This window comes from Nyctibius grandis, chromosome Z (assembly GCF_013368605.1).
Source record: "Nyctibius grandis isolate bNycGra1 chromosome Z, bNycGra1.pri, whole genome shotgun sequence".
Lineage (NCBI taxonomy): Eukaryota > Metazoa > Chordata > Aves > Nyctibiiformes > Nyctibiidae > Nyctibius > Nyctibius grandis.
In genome coordinates this window covers 22262744-22286949 of record NC_090695.1, presented here as the reverse complement: position 1 = coordinate 22286949, position 24206 = coordinate 22262744, and the positions used below count along the sequence as shown (strand labels likewise).

General features: G+C 36.4%; 2 protein-coding genes across 6 annotated transcripts; both read right to left on the bottom strand.

Annotated features, from left to right (window-relative positions):
* Positions 1–711: 711 nt before the first annotated feature.
* TRAPPC13 (trafficking protein particle complex subunit 13) lies at positions 712–23996 on the bottom strand. 4 transcript variants are annotated; one of them, XM_068422395.1, is made up of 13 exons: positions 23672–23996; positions 16941–17009; positions 15986–16085; positions 15303–15387; positions 14458–14585; positions 14249–14321; positions 11063–11107; positions 9006–9023; positions 6669–6802; positions 5296–5494; positions 2137–2237; positions 1081–1231; positions 712–985 (listed from the first exon to the last, which is right to left on the bottom strand). In XM_068422395.1, exons 1-13 carry the CDS (start codon positions 23715–23717, stop codon positions 881–883), a joined length of 1254 nt encoding a protein of 417 aa, XP_068278496.1. In that variant the 5' UTR covers positions 23718–23996; the 3' UTR covers positions 712–880. The 4 variants fall into 4 exon arrangements, with proteins under 4 accessions (XP_068278496.1, XP_068278497.1, XP_068278499.1 ...); XM_068422396.1 differs by having other exon boundaries at positions 1081–1228; XM_068422398.1 differs by lacking the exon at positions 9006–9023.
* On the bottom strand, positions 20167–23735 carry SHLD3 (shieldin complex subunit 3). 2 transcript variants are annotated; one of them, XM_068422401.1, is made up of 2 exons: positions 23672–23735; positions 20167–21340 (listed from the first exon to the last, which is right to left on the bottom strand). In XM_068422401.1, the coding sequence occupies exon 2, from the start codon at positions 21313–21315 to the stop codon at positions 20566–20568; it is 750 nt and encodes a 249-aa protein (XP_068278502.1). In that variant the 5' UTR covers positions 21316–21340; positions 23672–23735; the 3' UTR covers positions 20167–20565. The 2 variants fall into 2 exon arrangements, with proteins under 2 accessions (XP_068278502.1, XP_068278501.1); XM_068422400.1 differs by having other exon boundaries at positions 20167–21449; positions 23672–23718.
* Positions 23997–24206: the final 210 nt, after the last annotated feature.

The following is a 24206-nucleotide window of genomic DNA, read 5'->3' as shown; positions in this document are numbered from 1 at the left end:
CATATATGCTTTGGAGAACTTGATCTAGGGCAGCCATGCAGGGCTTTTCTCCTCATTTTCCTAAAAAATCTACTTAAATGCCTCTGGGACGGCAAGAGTAATTTGCACCACCTCAGTTTAACAATAAAAGATGCCCAAGTTCTGCTATTTTAATGTTCAGTTCCCTACTAATTGGGAAGGAACGTGCCCGTTCACAGCATGCCCTGTATTGCAGGGACGCATAACTCTGCACAAGACTGCAGCTAATTGGGACAGATTTGCTGTATTACTCCTTTCCAAAGACTGAGCCACGAGAACGAGCACATTCTTTGGCTGATACTCTACTTTCTAGCTGCTAGCACCTCAACACTGCCAGCTGCACTCACTCATCTCATGCCTTTGTCAGGCTCTAGTTCTTACGGCAATGCATATACCATGCAAATACACTGCCAGGCCCTGTACCCCAAAGTACTTCTTTTAGGGGTTTGTATTCCAGGAACTTGTCTGTAGGAGGCCAGTTCCTTCAAACTGAAGCAGTTTTGTCAGAACCACAATTTTAAAACTCTTTAAATATTTTAAAATAATTAAAATAACAAAAATAAGTACTAAGTGCTACTATTTCATATCAATCTCGCCCCCCTGCCCCGAGGTGATGTTAATGCAATATAATTTGCTAGAGCTACACTTTTTTCAGAGACTTTATTTTCAGTAGAGAAAACGCATATGCACATTTTTAAAAGACTTCATATAAAAACTACTCAGAGAAATTAAATAAGCATAGTTACATTTACAGGTATTTGGGATTTGGTTTTGTACACATTTTAATATGATTCGGCTGCAAAAACATCAAGAGGTTGGTCCGTAAAAAAAAAAGCCCAACGAAAACACAGATTTTTTTTCTTCAGCTTTGTTTGACTTCTGAAGAAACTACACAGACTTGTGCAATATCATCGTACTCGTATGTTCTCTTCAAAAATGTGTCTGTAAGTCTTAAGCCAGAGACACTCTAGAAAGGGAAAATATTTATGAGTTGTTATTACGAAGAATTACTGAGCTTATAAAACAGCTATTTTATAACAAAACTATGCTGTAAAGACTTACTTGCAATCCCTGCACTGAAGACAACAGTGTAAGTGCAAGATGGAGGGATGAACTTGGGTGCAGCTTTCCAAGTTGCCTTCCTGAAACTCCACACCAGTGGATGGAATTAGTGTTACACATTTCTAAAACCAGATCCATAGTCCTTTCACTGCTGGAGGAAATCGAAAAAAACAAGAATAAACCCATGGGTTTTTTTTAAGCATTCAAGGACTGCAGATATGTAAAAGCTTGATTAATTTATTATTCAGGTTACTATTGATCAAGCATATAAATAATAAGAAGGCAGCAAGCAATTTACTGTGATGTGCAGTAATTCAGTTGCATATAGATTTGTCCAACATGAGCGTCCTGTTGTGGGTTTAGCAATACTGGATAGCATAATACTGCTCACATTTATGGATGGCGAACAAAATTTTCATGAGAAGTATCTATCTGCAGACCAGACACATGATCTAGTCCCTTGCTTCAACTTCTAACTTCAGTTAAATGTCACTCTTGCAACCCTTTTACAAAGGGCTACTGTAGATCCTAGTATAAACACAAACCAAGTCAAAACACAGATAAAGATGTACAAAAGACATGGGTGACTGTTTGGCAGTGGTACAGGACTAGTGTTTTACCACTAGTAAATCAGACTGGATACAAATGGCATCATTTATTCTGATAAAATTACTTGTAGTTAAAAAAAAAAATCTTATATACGCACTCATTTTGTTATTTGATAGACTGAGAAGGACTAAGATGATTTGTGATTTAAGTATGGGGTGCAATCTTAAATGATATTGCAGCCAGTTCTATGGAATTCCACTACAGATTTTTGGCAATCTCCTGGTTCAAATAGTATTAACAAATAATGGTGGAAGGTTTTTTTGTTCCTTTGGGTTTTTAAAAAATCATTGTAATACAAAAGATGTGTTTCAAGTAGTTTCATGTTGCAACAACTCATAGTAAAGACAAGGTTTGAGTTGTTTCAGGAGAAAGTATTGAAAAATGAAACAAAGGCAGCCACAACTTACCCACTCAGGAAAAAGCACAAGAATCACATGACATCATTACCTGCAATTTGTTATTTTACATGTAATGTCAAAAGGTTCTTCCAAATTTACGGTGTCTGGTATTGTCTCCAAAGAAAGCCTTACATCGCCATAACCAGGAGCCTGAGAAGGTAAAAGAATGTGTATTCTCAGATGCTGGATAGTAAAGCTGAAGTTTTTACTACTCAAGTTTTCATCTACTGCAACAACCTTGGAATAAGACGAATTAGAAGAAAGAAGCTTGACTCTCCGTGCTTCTGATTTGTACGCAAATCACAGCAGCGCTCCAACCACTACCAATGACCACCTTCTTGATATGTTTAACAATTCATTAGACAAGAATGATCTCTATTACTAAGTTTTCAGATAGTTCACATCTTTAAAGTCTGAATATCCATATACAGTTCCTGAGAAGATCAGCTTCATTCTAAGACCTCTCTGTTAGGCAGATAACAGACACACTATGGACAATGTGAGTATAATTTTCCTGCATAAACCCACCACTATTCCACATCCTAAGAAATAAGAGATTGTTCATTCTCCGTGCCATTTCAGTCCTCCAAGCCTCTGCCAAAATAATTAATTGCCACCAGTTAGAAAGGCACATGATGTGAAGACTGGTCAACTATCCAGGTTCTGTCAAGAGCTGAACACATTTCGTATGGTCTACTAACAAACCTAAGAGACAACCTTGTTACTACCAACGAGGGATGATTCAAGATGGTAACCTGCAGATAAAAAGCTTTAGATTTTCAATCCCCACCAATGATCGATCGTAAGGAAAAAAACAAGGGAAAAATTTGTCCTGCCTGACAAGGTTTAGTTGTGACAATTCTGCTGACATAAGGATGCTGTAGTAAAAGTTACATTTACAGCTTGATTAAAAGATACTCTTGAACAGGTCCAGAAAGCCAGTGACTGACAGGCTGGGAACAAGTTTTAGGCATCTACATTTCATTACAGACTGAAGACAGATGACATTTTAGAAAGCGTATTAAACTGGACATTAGAGTGAGCAAAGGGATGTCAAACTGATGGAGACTTCAGACCAGTCGAGCAACATAAGTTTGGAATCTTTCAAGGAAGAGAAGTAATTATCCAGCACTGGAAAAAGGCACAGATTCAAAGCTGTATTAGGTGACAGGAAGGAATTGACTGGAAAAATTATACCCAGTTCCCTAAACAACTAGTAGTTTGCCATAACATTAGACTCTTCTTTTAAGACACATATATTAAGGAAAAAAACAACAATAAAAGCAGTATTTTATAGAATAAACAGCAGCAATTGACCAAATCAAGACAGGATCCAAGCAGATGAGAAGGCCTAAACCAGTACATACCTGTTGGCCATAACAATGAGATACCTGCAAGAACTGGTGGCTAGAGGTAAAGGCCTTACAGTAACACCAAAAGGAGGAACGTAGTTTTCATCCAAAAATGAGGTAATTGCTCAGAGTATGTAATCAAATAGACAATTCCTTGCTTGTGCTGCTCAAGAATAATGTTATTTAACTTTGGAGTGGTTCTAGTCCAGTCCTGGATTGAATGCCTGTGAGCAGGTGAAGCACCCTTGGCATATTTCAGACATGCATCTGTCTGGTTTAATGTCACCCAAAAAGAATGTAGTTGTGAATTCAAACACCACTCCACAAAAAAAAAACCAGTTATGGTATGTGGGGGTTACCCAGGATACTTGTTTCAAAAGTGAATCCCTGATCTGAACCAAAACAATGACAGAGGGGCACAGTACAGGTAAAATTCTGGGCCTGTGGGGGAAACGACGTTTATAGAGCTAGTAAATGGATTAGAAGGAAAATGACAGAAGGTGAAAGAAGCCTAGAAATTAAATAATCTGATAGCACTTAAAAGATGAGAAGATGAGAGGGAGTTGCACTGCAACTCAAAGGGGAAAAAAAAACAAAAACTGCTTGCTGCTCTTCCAAGACAGATTTTGCTCAAAGTATACAAAATAGCTCATGTTTCTCTGTTAATCAGTAGCACAAAACGATGGATGACTAAAACTAATCCTGGAGCGTGGTGGTATGTTAATCACCCTGTGTTCAACCAGAAGGGATGCAGAGTGAGAGAACACTGATTTAGGGAGGGAAGAAAATCTGTCTGTAAAGCAAAATGATAGGAAAGGTCAGTTGAAAATGAGTTTACTGGCTAAAAAACAAGCAACAAGTTTCAAAGTAACAGGAGTAACTAAGTTTAGAAAAAAAGGGCAGTTTCTAATTTGATGGGATTATACAGATACTTAACACCTCAATTAAAAACAAGGAGAAGTTTTAGTGACTGAGCTGTGAATTTCCAGGATCCAAGTTTGCTTGCCTAGTTCCAAGTTAATGTGATTTCCCTACAGAATTGCTCTATTTACTAAGAGATGGGGGCGGGTGAGAGACAGAGGCAGAAACCCAATTACAAGCTGTGTAAACTCAGACTAAGTCAATTGTCAAAGCTTTTTTACTTCTCTCCCATATTACACCATCCTCAATTCAAAAGATGCAAGTCAGGTTTACGCATTAGAGTAGGCAGGCTGTGCAGCTGACTTAGGCAGGCTAGTAATTACAACTTAAAATTCATGAACAATTTCTAAATCAACCAGAATAGAATAGATTCAATGAAAACTGTGGACATGAAAGATAAATAGTATTATCCTATACATAAAAATTATTACTCAAAGCTAAAATGTCTTGCATGAATTAGGGAGCAGACTTCTGTGTCAACACTTAGCATACTTAAAGGAGTTCTTTTGTCAGTGCTTTTCAGTTTGTTGCCAAATGGCATCCAAGAAGTTAATTTCATTCTAACCAATGCATTTTGCTATATACGTTACTTGATTGTGGCAATTCAAGTGCACAATCCATTCAGTTATGTTGTTCAGTGCTGTGAAAAAAGAAACAGGCATGTTGTGTGCCAGAAAACAAAAAATGTTGCCATTTACATGACCAAAAGGAACAAGAACGCTTTTGTTCAGCTACATTCCCTTGGAATAGTTTTTTCCACACTTCACTGACCAAATGTATTAAATAACTTTCTCAAATATGTACACAAACATGTGAATTCAGAATGAGGTCCAGAAAGTAAGCAGCTTGAACTTTTCTTTCAAGTCATTATTAAACTGTTCATTGAGTTGCCTTAAAAATGAATGCTAAGTTAAATTGATGCTTGTTAAACTTACCATTCTTTGGAGCTGGCTAGTTTGCAGCCTTCCTCGTTCACCCAGATTAGTTTTCCATACAATGTCTAGTTTACCAATCACTGTTACACCTTTTATCACTCCAGCTTTCTCTGCAAATTCTTGCTTTGGTTTTAGGCAGTACAAGTATTGACGTGTATCCATAGGTTGTAAATAAGTCCTTGAGCCAAAAGTAGACTCACTAAAAGAAAAAAAAAAACCACATTGGGTCTTAATTTAAAGAGCTATTTTTAGGAAGACTTAAGAACCCAACATTTTTTCCTATCCAACCTTTTTTCCTCACCAGTCTCTGTGTATTTTATTCATGGCAAAACACATAGAATTTCTTTTGTGTTTTCACAACAGAAAACCACTCTAGAATTTACGTGGCATCAAGGACCAAGGGGAAAAAAAATTATTCATCAGAGCGAGAGAACTGAGGTGGAAATCCACTTTGCTACATTATAATTTATTATCTGGCATCTTAGCATTTAAACAATGCTGTTAATTTTGCTGATAATCTGCTGTTTGGTTCCCTACCAGTAAATCTCAGTGTCATGAGCCTAAGATTCCTGTTCAGGGTAAGAACCATTACAGCAGATGCAAACACTCTGCAAATGCTCCACTGTGCTGCAGGTGAACCCTTCGACAGGCAAGAAGACAGAATTTTCACTTCAGTCACCACTGCAGAAGCACCCAAACATCACCTCCTCCAAAAACCCAACCAACTGCAAAGCACAAACAGCCAAAGTTAACTTCTGCCCAGATACCACAAGCTTTTGTATCCACAACAGTCTACTGAATACAGTCAAAAATTCTTCTGGTATTTGGTGTTTTACTAATTGACATTAAATGACATTTAATATATTTCAGCATGACAAATGTTTATATTCTAAGATCCCAGATAAGGGTGTTCCACTGATTCACCTTGCCTGCTGCCTTGCTAGATCTTGAGTAGAAGGATTGAAAACAGTTATCAGTCTACTAGAAGAAAGCAAGGACACGTCGGATGGGTCCTGTAAGGCTAAATATGTATACACAGATCAAGTCAGGACCAGACATGGGATAAATTTTATACAGGAGATACTGAAGTAGTATGTTTTCATGTTACTATATCATTCATGTAACCAATTATTTGAGGATTAAGCTGGGCATTTCTCTACTAGGTAGAATTACAAAATTTTAAGAATAGTTTCTATAAAAAGAAAACTGTAACAACTTTTCCATCTGAATACATAACAGGAATTTGATCAAAGCAAATCAAGCAAAGAAGTACAATCCTTCCAGTACAGACAACTCACTAACTGTAATGCTTATATCTCATGAAATCGTAATACAAATAGTTTCTAAGCCAAATATCCTGAATCTGAACATACCTTTCCCCTGCCATGTCAACTGTGTTCAGTTCTGCAACATTGTACATCATAGATGGCTCTAAGGAAACCTTCTCCATAAACATTGGAGAGGTAGTGATATTCTGAATCTGAGCTTCCAGAAACACCTCATCTGTCTGTAAAACAAAAGTGCAAGTTCATGAAAACATTATTAGTGTTATTAAAAAGAGTAGATAGTCCTATTGTTAAAAAAAAGTCACATGTGTTTAGTTCATGCCTGCAAATCAAATTAATTAATGCAAGAAAAAAACCTTAATCCCAGTAACAATAAGAGCAAAAGTGTTAGTCAACAGGTATCTTGCCAAACAATGGATGTGGGATAATTTTGCTATGTTCTAGCTATTGTTTATTTGTAATGCATCAGATCACCACTTCCCAAGACTTTCATCAACTCAATAGCAACTCAAGTTTTAATCCAAATTATTAAAAATGAAAAAATAGAATAAATGGTAAAGAATTGCAGTGCACAACAACATGCCATGCCAGATTACTAGTGCATCAAGCTGTATAAAAAAATTAAGTGTGTTTTTCTTTAACTAAAGTAAAACAGTTCAGGTACATGCTCTGGATTTTATTATTATTATTCTGAAACATTGATGTATGGGCTAAAAAGCAAAAACCATCCTCCTCTCTCTCAGCTGTATCATGCCAATGGTTACCAATATTATATGCATCCAACAATTTAACTGGTGGTCTACTTTTAAAACACCCTATAACACGTATCTATTAAATGAAGCTAATGCCTGAAGATGGTATATGAGAACCACTTCTAGCACAGGAATGAAAGCTACAGACTGTTAAACTTCAGAAGCTGAAAAAACATGGAACTAGAGGTGTTTTTGCCTCACTGCTTCTGTGGAATTGCAAACCAGTGAAGTCGCTTTGCAGCTCTAACATCTCAGGATAGAATAATTACAGAAGGCTCAGTCTACTAGAGATATGAGCTCCTGGAAAAGTGAAAAACAAAACCAAAGAAGGGCCAATTAAAGTAAAAAAAAGGGGGGTGGGTACCAAATCTGCATTTACAGAAGAGTTATTGATTCAGGCAGTTGGACTAGATGATTGTTGTAGGTCCCTTTCAACTGAAATATGCGGTTCTATAAATTCAGTATGAAGCAGTTCAGGTATTTTGTTATGATAAATAAAAAAAAAGTATTTTTATGGGGAATTTGGAAGGAAGCTTACACTTTCTTTTTAATTAGTGTAAATAAATTACTTCATTATACAAATGGAGTCCTGCTCGTAAATTACAAAATAAAAGTGGGACAAAACAGCCAAAATATTTTTAGTTTCAAGAGTCATTGTGTTAGAAGGAGAAATATAGGATGCTACTGGAACTATTTGTTGTGCCTTATATAAACATGTTAAACACAAACCAGATGACAGCATATATGTAGTAATGAAAACTGTGCAAGCTCCATGGGTTACAGACAGACCTCACACTTGCAGAAGGAGCTGGAAATAACCCCAACTAAAACATGGATCTCAGTAATCATTACTGTTACCACCTGACTGTCACTTAAGTTGATACTGTTTATATCCCATAAATCCATTGCTCAAAGTGTCCATTTATCCAAATTTTAGTTGTTTTCAATGCAGCAACCATAGGCAGAAATTTAGAAAAAGCTAAGTTGAAAGGGAAAAGAAAAAATGAGCAGAATAATGAAAAAGCAAGTTAGTTTTCTGTTATTCCTAAGTTGGTTTAATATCACATGGTTTAAAAAAAAAAATCCTTAAGTACTTCAGAAGAATGCAGTTTACTTTAATACAAGGCACACCTTAAAGTGAAATCAGACTGCGGAAGTATCACACTAACTCATCAACTGTTACATGCAGTTAAAAGTTGGAAAGTGCAGTTCCAGCTAGCGAAAGAAAGGAAGAACATCCAGCTGCTGCTCTCTCCTCAAACCCACTGTCTCCACCAACCAGATGTGAAAAGTTCTGTCACAGCTTACACAAGCAGCGCTGTAGTAAAACCTACCTTTCTAGGGGTCAAAAGCAGGAAAAATTTAGGAGGGATTAACTCCCATTTTCAAATAATTAATCTAGTCAAATTTTGGTGAGGTATTTTATAGGACCACCCCAACAAGCAAGAGTCTATAATAATCAACTTTTAGTTTCAACAATGGGTATTAAAGAAAGAGCTAACCATTTAAATGATTAGCTGCACATATAAAGATGAGAAAACACCAGTTCATGATAAGCAGAACAAACATTGCTTTTCCATTATGTTTTAATTTAAAAGAATGTCAACAAGCACAGAGACAGATAGGCAATTTAAAAAGCATACATATTTATAAAAAAATAAATAAAAATTACCACAGAACTGAGGTCACTCTAATGGGAAAATAAAAAAAAAAAGAACACATTAGAGAAATTAGGGTTAAATGTTAAAGAAAAAAGGAGGCTAACTTTCAAACAAAACGCATTTCTGCATTTTTTTGCGTCATCTAAACAAGATAGCATTAGTAAGACAGAAACATAAATAAAAATGGATGCAAACAAAGATGACAACTACATTTCTAATAAATTATAGCTAGTATGGTTACATGGTTTACTAGCTTTGCTTTAGAACCAATCCAGAGTCAAGTCTAAGGCACAGAAGTCACAGATAAGATATGGTAGAACAAACTGACCCCCCAAAAAAGAGTTAGTTTTTGAGCAAGTTTAAAGTTTATCCTGAATTTAAATCCATGCAATGGGTTGTATATGAAATGAAACAACAGTCTTTGTCATTTTACAGATAATGTGAAGTATCCACATATATAAGGTCTCAAAATAAAAATAATGTGTTCTACCAAAGCTACATACTGCAGTTTATAATAAAATTTGGCAAAACATGATCAGGAAAACTTTTTTTGAATATCCATCATTCCAAAAACCCAACTTTAATGCAAACTTTGTTTTCTTAAGTGTCTGCATATTTGCCTCCCTATGCATGTTTGCAGGAACAGAAGCTTTTACAGAGCCTTTTCCAAGGCACACCGAAGTCAGCGAGAGACTTTCTACAGACCAGGGCAGGTAATTCAATCTCAGGATTGCAGCAGGTTAGGGCGACAGGGCATGCACTCTGTGCACAAATTTCAGTGATCAACTTGATTTGGATGCTACTGCAATACGAGCAACAAGCAAGAAAATTAGGGTTCAGCATCATTCCTTGTTTTAGAAAAAATGAAATTATGGATTATAATTTCTAGTAGAAAATAATTTTAGTGACAGACTTTATGAATAGATAGCATCACATCTGTAATATGAACGGTAACAGTTTAACTGGTTAGTCGACCTTTAAAGACCTTTAGTTAACTAATAACTGACACATACCAATTTTTTTTTCTCCCCTGCTCCCAAGGATACAGTCTTTCCTACTATTCAGGATGAAGGTCTCGGTGCTTTGACAGCAATGTAGTATCGCATACAACATCTAATCAAAGACTTATTTCTAGATTTTTAAATTTTATTTTACTTCTGTGGTCACAACACATAGCAGCACTTTATACACTTTCAGAAATGAAATATGAATGGTACTGTATCAGTTTGCTAGGCAAATGAAAATTGCTCAGTTAATATCATCCAAAATCTTAAAAAAAACATTTTTTTCAGACAATCGTATGGATACTACGGTAATGGGAGTTGCATAAATTCCTGAACAGGAAGAACAAAAGGCATCAAAGCAGCCTTTTAAAACCTTTACAGGGGAAGGAAAAAACAAAACCAAAAACCCACAAATACCAGCTTAGTCACCAAAGCCTCTCATAGATCTTTATCATGAGGAATTGGTTGCTAACTGAGGAATGGAGTTTATTAAGTCCCTTATCAAGGCCAGTCAGTAAAACAATTTTGTAGGGAAAGAATACTTTTGACACATGTATAAGGTCATTTAGTTTTGAAGCACTGTGTATAACTGCCAGAAACCTAAAAATTATATTATTGAACCGAGGGAGGTCGTACTTACGTTGGGGAAATTTAAATATGACCTCTCTGTTCAATAGTTTAAATGTAATAATTTACCAGACTGGGGAAATACGAACAATTAATCTCCCTTACACTAAGTACTCAATCAGCCTAAATATACAAGCAATAAGTGGAAGTATTTGAGTTCATGGAAAGCAGAAAATATGCAAAATTGTCAGTCAATTGCATTAAGGTCCTGATATGTCTGCCTTAGTTATAATCTCTTTCCCCCCTTCATCAAAAGTATATTTATTTTTAAACTAAATTATATAAATGCACCACCTATTTTTTTCCCTTTAGAACTGATCATCTTTCTCAGAAACGTGTGTACTTAAGAAGCTCTTAGAAGTTTACCTAACCACCTAATGTGAAGTAATAAACCCAGCACACCAAAACAAACCCAAATACACACAGCTCTCACTTACCTCAGCATTGTAGAATTTGGTTTTCACATCTAGTGGTTTAAGAACCTGAAATAAATGGAAAAAAGACAGATTGACAATTGGTTTCTCAGACAACTTCAGCATAAACTGTTTATAAGCACTAGGATCTTTAGTAAAGTGTTATTTTTCTTTTTGATCTTACATAGAACAGGTGCATAATGGAATATATGATACAATCAACTCAGCTAAAACCTCACCATTCAGAGTACATACTCACTGGTTCTTATTTGCATGCTTGACTGCTTTGCTACTAAGCAGTTTTCTCAGATTGAAGAGAAACACTTCTCCACCTAAGCACTGGCCTCTTATGAAACCAGACAAACCCAGTGCCCTAAGTAGATCTATGTCTTTAAAATAACATTACTTCCAACTTGTATCCTGAAGTGGTCTGCACTTGCTTTCAAGGGTGAGCAAGAACCATGTAATATTTACAAGTTCTTCAGTGTTCTGCAGCAAAAAAATACTGCTCAGGGCTTCTCTAAAAATAAATGAAATAATAGAGAGCTATTCATGTGATTAGCTTCAGCAATGAATCATTACTAGGCTTCACTTCGTTCTTGAAAATGCAACCGTTACAAGAAATTAAAAAAAGAAAATAAATAATTTTAATCACAATATTAAATCAGCAATATAAAACAATTTGATGATATATAAGGTGATAATAAAGCGTTGGTTCTTAAGTGCTTGAATTTTGTGCATAAAGCCACTACAGTTAACACATTCAAATATGAAATGGACATACACTGATGTAACTGAAAAAAATAATCTTCTATTATGCTTATAAGGAAACAAATTTAAATTATCTTGCTGAAGACATTTACTTCCCTTTACACAGGGAAACTTTTCTTTTGTTTACATATAAGTGTACTGCATCCTGAGAGACACCTACAATTCGAAATTGTGAACAAATTTTTTTAGCCCTGAAGAATTTAATATTAAAAAGTAGTCTTCACAGAAATTTTTGCATTATAACAGGCATAATGTTCAAATCTTTCAAGTAATCATAACTATCTCTCTCCAGTCAGAAAAAAAAGTCAAAATTTTAATTTAGGTGTTTGTTGATAGAGTGTTTTTTCCCTGCCAAATATTTTGCTTCAGTGAGCTTCTTATTAATTTCCCTAAATACTGATGTTTTCTCTCTTTTTGATAAATGAAGTCTTTCCATTCCTTCCAGCAAATTTCAAGTGGCATTCCAATGAAAATCAAATAGTTATTGTGAGGTTCACAACCTCCCCCCCAAAACCAAACAACAACCAAACCCTACAAAGAATCATTCCTTCTCCATATAAATATAATGGTGTTAATTACCCAGAGAAAGCTTTGGAACACAAAGGCACTATTGATCAGCATTAAACTACATTTAATGGTTGAAAAAGAAGCCGTTCAAAACCAACTGTAACACCAGTTCAACTTAAAAGATCCTAGAAAACATAACTGAAAAAGTTAAGAATCTGTTAAAGAGAAAATGGGGGTTTTGTTATAAAATAGCTGGTGGCACCTCAATCATTAGCAGCTATCAATTCCCACGATCGAAACATGGGAATGTTTTCCGCAACATTTCTTTTTGTTTGTTCTCAGATTTTTTAGCTGGTGTCTCCATATCAAACTTAAAAAATAACAACCAAAACTGCTTAGTGAAGTGTTTTTCTCATAATGAATCAGAGCGTATTTATAGAATGGTGTTAAAGCATATATATACTTTTTGAGAAGCTCTTATGCTTCCTTCTTTGAAGGAAGAGCTTCAAATTTGACAGATAGCTGGCCTTAGCTATTTTGACATTAAAGTTGCCTGTGTTGGATTAAGTTAAAAAACATAGAAATTACAGTATGCACGTAGACCCCCGAAAAATGTGCACAAATAAGTTTCCATATAAAATCTAAAGGAGACAATTTGACATTTGAGCAAGGCTCTGGCAAGAACAAATGTAGGGAAGGGAGAGAAGAGGGGAACTGGAAGCCTGCAGATGTGTACGTTAGTAAACAGAGAAAGCCTAGAGGGGACAGAGGGATAGAATACTGAACTCCTGGGGGACAAAGAATGGAGAAATTAAAAGGTAAACAGTTTCACAAGGAGAGCAAGACAATACATACAAAGATGAAAATCAGTTTCAATAAAGATGAAGAAACACTGCAGAGTTTCTGGGTTCAGAGGAGAGCGTAACACAAAAATTGATATGGAATGATTTTCCCTACGATTGTCTGGAAACAACTTTGACTAATCAATACCTGCCATTTCAAGGCCCACAAGTACTAACAGCTCTTGAATGTTCTTTGTCTGCATTGCATGGCCATTTAACCTTCTAAAGGCTCAACTGTTTTTTTTTCTGAATTATCTAGATAGAATACTAGAAAAGAGCAAAATGAAATAACCTGCAACTCGCAAAAGATACAAGTCTTAATTATATAATGCTCCTGTATTGCCAGACACTCTGTGAGAGTATCTAAAAATGCATTCAGTAAAGCATGTCACCTAATCCTCCATTCTACGCGAAAGAGCCCACGATCCAAGTCTCAGCATATTTCTCTAAAAAATAAACATCCATTAAATACACAGCTAAAACAGACTCTTTCCTGCCAGAACCAGTTCAGAGATAACAGTAATTTCCTGCTTTCCTCAGTTACTCTCATCTGAAGTCTTGAAATTTGTGCAGTGGAACAAAAGGTTTCAACTCCTACCAATTACTTCTGTGGATATTAGTCAGATGTAACACATTAGACTTCTTTGCTTAGTTTCCTTTAAAAAACAAACACTAGGTTCCAATTTAAAAAAGGTTACATGCACTAAAAGAAAAATCAGAATTTTACAATCTAAACTCAAAGGTTAGATGTGTCAAAGTCAGAATGAACAATACTTGTTCTGTTTAAAAATAATCATAAAGCTGGCTTGTGAAAAAAAAAAGGTTTTTTTTAAGAGCAGATTTTTCTTTCACAATGAATGAATAAAAATTATAAGGTGTAATATTTATTATTTCTGAAATGTTTAACTGCATGGTAATTAGAAACCATCAGTTCATGTGAAGTTTGAAGCGACAGTTTTTATCAGTTCACTTTTAAAAGTCAAACAGATTTTAGTAAGTAAAAGTGCTTCTGAAGTATCAAATGTTTTAAAAAGGGGTTTTCCAGATTCACCTACTTATTAAAAGTAGAGTAGAATTCTTCGTGCAATACCTGAAATTTGAAGAACTTTCTGAAGTACATCTTCTCTCCTGTCTGTGTAGTGTAACTTACTGCACAAACTAAGCTGAAAGAAATAATTTTTTAAAAAAAATTTTAATTACTTTAAATTATATGCCAATATCAAAGCAGCAACAGAATAGCATGCATGTGCTGCAGTTTCATTTAGGCTCATTTAATCATAGAAAAATTTAAAACCTTACATGTGTGTTCCTATCTCCTTTACTTCATGATGGATCACATCATCAATGCAACAGTCAGGTTTAAGTTCTGCCACTGCAGCACTAGAAGCTGAAAGGTTCAAGCGCTGAGAACTTGTCTGAAGATCAGCCTGGGAACAAAACAAAGTGTTGGTTAGAACTGCAGCTGCTTAAAGCAACCTAAAGAAAAATAAGTCATAAAGTACTAGGTTACACTGAGCCTTTTGTACCCTACATGCTTTTATACATATAACCAAGATATGTTAAGATGATGAGATACTTGTCAAAGCTAAAGACAAATTCTAAAATATATCTATATAAGCAGTCCAATCCTTTAACACGCAGTTTATAAAATCTCTATTTACTTTTTACACTGAGGTCCACAATGACTTCTGGAATTTCTATTCTCAACGTATTATTTGTTCAGCAGAAAATGCAAAAAACTGATGCACTAAAAAGAACTCATTTGAAATATAAGCAAAATACAAGTCAATGCATGCTTTACAGATATTTGCTTTGATGAACTCATTGAAAGTGCAAGTAAGTGAATATAACTCCACTTCTTTAGCTGTGGAACTTTTGCTACACCAGTTCTCTAGAGAAGCTTTATAACATATAATTTTTTTTTATACAATCCTAGTTTTTCATTTTAATCTTTAAAGATTTCTATCGTAATTTCTATTTTTATGTCTTATTGTTCCCAATTTCCAGGTATGTTTTCTGGATTGGAAAAAGTGACAGATATTTCCTAACATCTACATATTAGCACTAAACATACAAGATATTGCCAGAAAACATATTCAGCTTATTATTTTATAAATCCAATAAGTAGATTACTCTTGACATACCTTCACCAGTATGTCCTTGACAACTTGATTACTATCATTGTGTACACTAATGTAACTGGAAAACGTCTCTCCCAGAAATATATTTCTGTGTTTAAAAAAAAAATTAAATAAAATGTTCAGTAACAGTTATTTAAAAAGAATACAGAACATTTCACTGAAACTCCTTTGAGCTCTAACCAAAATATATATACACACACATGTTTGCCAGACCAAATCCTAAAAGTATGCTGGCATTTTCACACCCATATTTCTAAATATCATCCTTCTAAGACAAACAACTTCAAAAGACAACAAACAAATCAGATTTTTTTTTTTAGATAGAAATCTGAGAAGAATCAGTAGATTGCTTACAGTATCCACAAAAATCACTGTAGTAAACTGTGTTAGTATAAGTTGTGGTTCATAGTAGTGCATTACATTAGAAATTCACCTACAGCTGCCAGTTGCTTTCAACTTGCAATCCTTATTACCTTCAGATCAGAATCAGGCTACCGACAAGGAACACCAGGCAGCACACATTTATAATTACGTGACATTATAAATCAATCCACAAATTATTTTTAAAACGATTGAACATCTCATTGCATAAGAATGATGTTCAAAAAGAAAGAAAAGTAATAAACACATTACCATTAAATGAATCCTAAACTTTGCATGTTACACTTACAATAATTCATTCTTACCCAAAATTTTGAGGCAAAGTCAGCATTTCTCCTAGCATCAAAGTTTCTGCTCCCTTTACAGTAGAAGGATCATCTTTCATTAGCTGGTTAAATAGATTTCCTGCAGAAATATCAAATTGCTAGTATCTAAATATTTGCTAAGTCTAAAGCTTTATGTACATTTACGTTTTGACACTTAATCACTTATTTAGATGTAATTCATTTTAGACATACTTGCTTTTCAACCAACTTGTTTAGGGATGAAATACATATCTATATGTCTGCCTATAAATTATAACTTACTTCCAGGCACTTGTTTCCAATAAATTATTCAGTATACACACTGAAGGGCACAATCCCAAAGGCATTGCTCAAATTAACATTAAACTTAAAGGGAAATTCTGCCCGAGTAAAGCACGTGACATAACAGAACTAATTAATCTCACTTACTTTCTTTCCCTGCTTGCTTTGTATTTCCACACAATCATCTTTCCTTTGCCTCTTTCTTATACTTGACTTCTAGACTGCAACTATTACTGGGGGACAACCCAAGGATTTATGACTGTGCACCAAGCATAACACAATTCAAAAGCAGTGATTCTTGCAAAATAATTTTCCATAGAACATTCATGTGTTGGTTCTAACTACCACAGCATTTTCTCCAGATAGGGAAGATAGTAACGCCAAACTTCTACAATTACACATTTCTCTCTCACAACTGCCTTCCATCTTGTGTGTTAATTGCTCAGACTTTGAGGTCATGTGTTTGCAGCATCATCATCAATCTTTCAAAGATGTAGGTCAAGGGTTGTAGAGTGTGCTTTGGTATTTTCCTGTAGCCATTACCAAACATAAAATACATTGCTATTTCAGATTACTGGCTATGGGAGGTCGTAAGACTCCTCTGACATCTAAGTCTCAGATGCTCACATTGCTTAAACCTAGTAATACGTACATAATAGTAGAAAAGCCATACCTGGCAAATCTCTTTCTTCACAAGTCACCGGAATATTAGTGAATAAAGTAGGTTTGGTTAGCCTCATCACTGCAAAAAATCAGAAAATAAAAAATAGGTCAATGAAACATGTATTTTTTAACCTATTTTTTTGTATAATTTGTATAATTTTGTCTTGCTCTCCTTCCACCAAAATAAACCTACAACCACCAAATCTTAGCCTGAAAAAGCGTAACACTTTTTTGGATCACCTGGTCTTTTTCAATATAACAAATTCCCTGCTACTCTGAGATCTAAGAGCACTGGTTATGCCATTGCTCCCTCTTGCTTCATTCCCCTGGTGCACTAACATCTACTGCTTTCAATCTTATGTGCTAAAGGTCTTACACCTCTTACAGCGTTAAGTGCTTTGTGGACTTCAGCAGAAGCATACCACTTTATTTTTTTGTGGACTCTTCCACGCTAAGTGCCTGTTCTGTGATCCTGGTTGCTCTAGAATGGGACATGATGACTAATATGGACCCTTTCAGTCAAACTCCAGGCTATAAGGAATTGCATTTACACCCTAGTCTCCAAAACGTATGCAAGATACAGTGAGAAGTCTAACAGCCTACATTATTTATACAATCACTTTTTCTTTTAGTCACAAACTTTAAGCTCAAGCTAGCAAAACCATCACAAAAACCTCAGGAACACAAAAAACCACTATTTTACCTCTACTGACAAAATCAAAATCATTGAGATCTTGCTATTAAAAAACCTCTACTTCAAGAAAGTGGGAATTTCAAAGGCTATTTTAACTCAGAATACTCAAAAACACATTATTTTTGTTTGTATTACAGATTTAAGACGTTGCTTCTTAAAAGAATTCCTCCCTATTCATATAAACCAATGGCCCTAATCTTGCATATAGCTTCTCATGAAAGCATTCACGTGAAACAAAGTTGAGCATTTGTAACCTTAGATATTGATATAAATATGTAAAAATCACTGACTTGTTTTTCTTCGAAACCTAACACACATAAAACCATGTAATTTCAAAAAACTAAAATTAAAAAATAAAAGGATTTCTCTTGACTGCAACAAGTTAATCAACATCCTTGCACTGACACATGTATTGTGCTTTTATCTTTATTGTACTTTTGTACATCCTATGTGTCTGGTCAGCATTCACTATTTCCAGTTGTGTAAAATAGTCAATTATTTTGATATACATTTGGGTGTAGTGGGCTGTATTGGTTCACAAGAACTTACACTACCATACAGCAGACCTATGCATGTTAGCATCGACATAAACAAATCTCAGTTTTCATGTAAGAAAGGTAATACATTCTCTTTGTTAGGGTGAAAAGTTGAAAACATGACCTCTGAAGGCTTAGAACCATGAGGTAAATAAAATGCCCCAAGATACACAAAACAGAGTAAATGGAGTACAAGATTCAACATCGAAAATTAAAGAGAGAAATGCTGAATTACACATGCATATGAATTAATCATTTCTGGAACAGTCCAAAATAAAAGTCTGGGTTTCAGCTTGTATATTGGTGCTACTCAAGACTGTAATACTTTTGTAGAGAAACCAAATGTGTTCACTTTTTATTACATGCCGGTTATCCAGCTGTGGTGCACTCAGCTAGCAGTGCACGTATCATTATTCGCATACAAGCCAACCCAAAGCAGCAGAAAGCTGACAGCTACCACTGAACAGTGATGCCAATCTCTCCTTCTGTTTAGTAAGATGTTTGTTTAGCTGTTTTGTCAGTATATTAAATAAATATAGTGGGACTGTATTATTGGCGGTTACCTAATTTTACTCAAATCTATAGTAAGCCCATATAAACTAGTACTTGCTGACTCTTTCTAAACGAACAGGTACAGATCAAGTTTAGTCACATTTAAGACAATAAATAAACAGATCACAGAATGAAGTCAGAACACAACTAAATTAAGATATGTAAATTATCATATTTAATAAGACTACTAAACTAATATTAGAAAATATTGTATCTTTGCAGGATGATGTCTCATCTCTTTTCTTATAAGATCCTAGACACAAAATACAACATTAAATAAAACTCAAATCACGCTGCATTCTGCTCCATTGTATCTTTAAAAATGCCGATGCACAAAGAAACTTTGTTACTATTAGTGTTAAGCTCAGAAAAATAATTTCATTGAAATAATTTGCCTATATAAGCATTAAAACTAATAATGACCCTCGGTTCCTCTAGACAGCATTTTACATCAATTTCACTAAGTGGTAATATTAAATGTCACAAACACCCCAAATGTCAGTATAAGACCCCCTTAACATTCAGTCAAAGTTTAGAAATACATGTCAATGATCCAAACTGAGCAATATCCTTAATTTTAAACCACAAAAAAAGATATGTAATGCCTATTATAATTATTCCAACATAAGGATGTCATCAAAAGAAAAATGTAAGTAAAAGTCCAAGGGGATTTTGTTTAGTTTTTACACAGAAGGATCTCCATTATGCTTATGCGCACTTTTATTTGATCAGTGTTAATGATAATCTAACAATCTACAAATACCATTCACTTATTTTCCCCTTTTCCAGATGCCACAGACCTTGGCCTCCAGCTACAGCAAAATTATCTGGAGCTAGTAGGGGTGTCTAAGAGAAATACATACTCTTGCAGCCATATCGATACCAGTTTAACTGCTCTACTGACCTTCCAAACATTGAATTGAGCAGGGACAGCATGACCTTGAAACACTTTATTCTTTCAGGTGACAAAAAGTCATGCTGAACTCAGCCTTTTATCACCATAAAATGCATTCAAATCCTCAGAGACCTTTACTTTCCATAACGACAACAAATAGAGGTTTACAGATAGATAGAAATCTGATTACTTAATTTCCTGACCTGTAGCTGTAAATTAGTGCTTTCTTGTTCCCCAGCATAATTAGAGACAAAAGACCAGAAACATCAGGGGAAAAATAAAACCTTATTACCAAAGTCATAAACCAGCAAATGCTAAGTTGTTCATTATTTTTTCAGTACACAACTTCCACTGAAACTTTCATTAGTATTTCTGGGAAAATATGGATAACGTTACTAAGACAGTGTATACATGCAATAGAAAGTAAGTTTGTATTTCATGTGAGGGCTATGCCTTCATTAAAAAAAAAATGCACATACTACTTTCAGGAAATAATCAAACCTTGAAAGTCTTGGTGTCAAAAATAATTACAGATGCTTATAGCAATTATAACAACTCACTTAAAAATATTTTTCCTTCTCCTAAGTTCAAAGAAGCACAGCGAGAATGTATTTTGCTTGCTTGCAAGTATAAATTTTATTATCTGACACAGCTTGCCATAATAGTCTGGAATTTTTATTTTTGTTTTTTTCCTTTAGACCACCAAGGTAGAGAAAAGCTATAAAATGCAGTACTATGCCAAACAGAAACTTACTAATCTTATTAGAACCATTCATAAGTCTCCTGGCAAAACAAAGTTAAATAAATACATTATTACAGTTAAAAAACTGTAGCAAAGCAATATTAAGTAGTTTTCTCCTCATTAATTCATCAGTTTTTCTACAGTTTGTACATTCTAACCTGCTTAAAAACTCCAGAACTTCAGACAGCAATTCTATTATGAAACTCTATCTTACAATTATAAACTAAATATAATTCCAAATTTATGTACAATCAAATTCATTTTATCAGTAAGGCTTAGCTTTTCCCTAAGAATATTTCTAACATATTCACAATATAATATATCACAGAAAATCCATATCTGTCCCACAGATCTTTGGATAGTAGCATTGCAAGACGGCAATTCATTCTGCTTGATGAGTCTATTCAGTTTTATCCAGATGTCCTCCAAATTCTGATTATTACAAATAGACTGTTCAATTGTCCACTTTGCTCTATAAAATGCATGCAGTTTTAGTCTTTCCAAATTATTTTGCAGTTCTTGAGATAAAGGAAGAATCTTTTCTTTAAGCTTAGGACTAGGGAGAGAGACACTCCAAGACCTTTTCAATTTTTGTTTTCCATTAGGTGGCGGTTCTGCTTGATTCTCCAAGTTAATTGGTCTGTGAACAGTTTGTGCTTGGATTAAAGTCTGCCCATGTTTCATGTTAGACTGAAACTCAAGGAGGTTTTTTGTGCAGTCATAATCAGGAGATTCTGTAACATATTCTGAAGGTGTAGAAAGTTGTTTCCATTCTTCTGCTTCCTCACAAGAAATAACAGGTGGACGCTTTTTTGGTTTGAGGGGAAGTCTGTATAAATCATGTGGAAACCAGGGTGTAAATCTTGGTAACTGACGAATGGGAAACTCCTTCACTGCTGCTTCTGCAAATTTCTGCAGTTTCATTAGATCTCTCTGATGTGGTCGATAATGCAAGACCACTTCCATGCTTGTACAGTAGAATCCAGTTATTCTTAAGGAAAAGAACAGTCTCTTGATTAGGATTCTCAAATCTAGACTGAAACATCTTATTTACAAGAATTTCCTAGCCCCGTGCTGCAAAGATCAGTGGAAAACAGGACCTAAAGCAGAAGCATTATAAAAAAATAAGACACTACCATATTAAGAAAAACATTGCTAGGATATTTTACAAAAAAGCAACATGTCATAAAAATAAGCGAGACATATATCAGAACATTCTACTTTATTCAGGCTGAACATTAGCAACTGTATTCCATCATTACCAGTGTAACTTCAGTATGCTGAACAATACCGGTATGCACAAAGTTTACTGAACGCTGTTCCTCGCAAGAGTATTCTTTCACTGTCGCCATCTCATACTTGCCATCCATCTGTCATTATTCTTGCTATATTGTTGTGATGGCATATTAAAAGACATACAATTACTACTGCCTATTTTCTCAAATTTACCAGACAAATCTATTTTTTTGTAAAGTGTTTTCCTCCGACACTTCAACATTTTAAGCCAGGGCATATAAAGCAACTGGAAAACACGTGTGTTACAAAACCCTTCCTGAAATAGTACTGACCGATACATCAGTTTTTGAAGTCACAGGTTAAAAAGGAAGTGCTATAAGCAAATTAAAGTTGTCTGCTTCCATTTTATACCAGAACTACACATTTAGTTTTAGTCTTGGAGCTTGTGAGCAATACATGCAGCCATTCTTTTAGTCCTTAAGGACCTGATAATTCCTTAATTTATTAGACTTTTAGAATAACTAAAAGACTCATTAAGTCCTTAAAGACTTTACACTTTCATACATCATTGCTTTCTTTCATACAAAGATTATATTGAATGCAGGGTGGGGGGAACTACAAATGTTACTATGAAACATAACATGCACTCTTGCTCTCTGTTCCGCTCCTCTGGCCCCAACAAGTTTGCAATCATTTCAGGTTCCCTGCCAGAGATCAGCAATATACAATGATATTAAAATCAATAAAATCTAGGATTGCTTAATCATTACACTGTCAAGATATTGTTTAAAATAGTCAAAGTGCAAAGAAACCCTGATACCTTTCTCGCTTCTTTTGCAAAATCTACAGCCTGTACACTGCATCAAATTCCATACAAGCCCAAGGATTATATTGGCTTCTCACAAAAGCAAAACGATCCATCATAAAACTTTTTGCTTTGAATTAATTACTATCAAAATGCATTTGTAATGTCAGCTGATGATGTTCTGTGTTCTCAGGTTTTTGGCTTTACTTTGTGTGTGTGTACATGTATGAAAAAGGGCTTGTTGATCTCTGAATTATGGTTAACAGATTTTACTGTGACATGCAGACACCATTAAAAACTCTCTCCAGGAGTGTTGTAAAACTAGTAAATGGGCAGAAGATGCGCTCTGAAATCATATACACACCTGCATTACTTTATCTATCTGAGCAGCCTCACTGATTTAGGATGGTTGCAGAATTGAGATTTTAACCAACTACTTGTTACTCCTACTTAACTAGCAGCATTTATTTTATAAACGAGCACAGTTAGAAAAAAAGAAAGTAAATATTATGTCTGTTGACTGAAATAAGGTGAAAGTAGATTCAGGCTTTTCAGTGTTTTAGTTGCTGACTCACTGTTACCCAAGTGACAGCAGAAATGATCAAATTCTTTACAGAGCTCTCTTGATTTCTCTATTAATTCTGCAAGATATGTGAGAGACATCCACATTTTTATTTTCACTATTCGCGATTCCTGAATGAAGGACCTAAGCCCAGTAGTTGTGCATTAGGCATGAGGTTAAAGGGTCAAAAACCATTAAAAAGGGGCGGGGGGGGAAACAAACAAGAGACAGCAAGGAATGGAAAGGAAATTTTAAAAAATATTTTCTTGTAAATGCTGACAGCCTTGTGCAAAATGCAAATACATCGAAGAGCCTCCACTGCCGCATCGAGCAAGGCGCACACCCGTGTGCGGGGCCCTCTCACTTCAAACAGCTCGCCCCCCCCAGCCTCCTTTCACTCGCGGGCACCTCCCGCCTTGCGCCCCACCGCCAGGCGCTCCTGCCCGGCGGCCCCCTGCTCAGCCTTCTAAAACGGAGGGAAGAAACGGCCTCGCCTCTGGAACGGAAACGGGTGTTTCACGGCCGGTTCGCAACGCGGAGCCCGTGCCGCCTCGGCTGCTCCCCAGATCGCGGCGCACGGCCCGGCCGCAGCGCCGGGCCCAGCCCGCCTCGGCCCTGAGGGCCGGCCCCAGGGCAGGGAGCGGGGCCGGGGCAGGGCCGGCGGAGGCGCTACTGCCACGGCACGAGCGGCCTGGCCCGGCGGCCCGCGCTGCCGGTACCTTTCAGAGCCAGCAAGTGCTCCTGCTTGGGCTGGTTAACGTCCATGGCGCCAGGCTTCACCCCCACGGGCGGGCAGATGGGCCAGAACGCCGGCGGCGGCGGCGGAAAGCGCTCGGCTGGGAGAGGCGGGATGAGCCTGTGCGCGGAGCCCGGTCGCGGTGAGTGCCGCCGAACCCGGAAACAGCTGTCCCAGGATGCAACGCGTCACCGCCACCGCACCGGCACCGGCACCGGCACCGGCAGGGCGGGGCGGGCGAAACTACAGCCCCCAGCACGCGCTGCCTCCTGCTGCTCCGGGGACGGCCGGGGCGGCCGGGTGCTCCGTGGGCCTGCTGCGGGGCCACCTCCTCCTCCTTTGCATGCTGGGACATGTAGTCCCCCAGAAGCAACAGGGACAGCTGTGCGGCGCGGCACAATGGGAACCGTAGTTCTGTGGTGCGAGTCAAAGGAGGCAGGCGCAGACCGGGCCGGTGTGGCGGCGGGGGAGCGCATGCGCTTACCGGGGCGGTGCCTGAGCTGGGGGCGGTGGCTGCG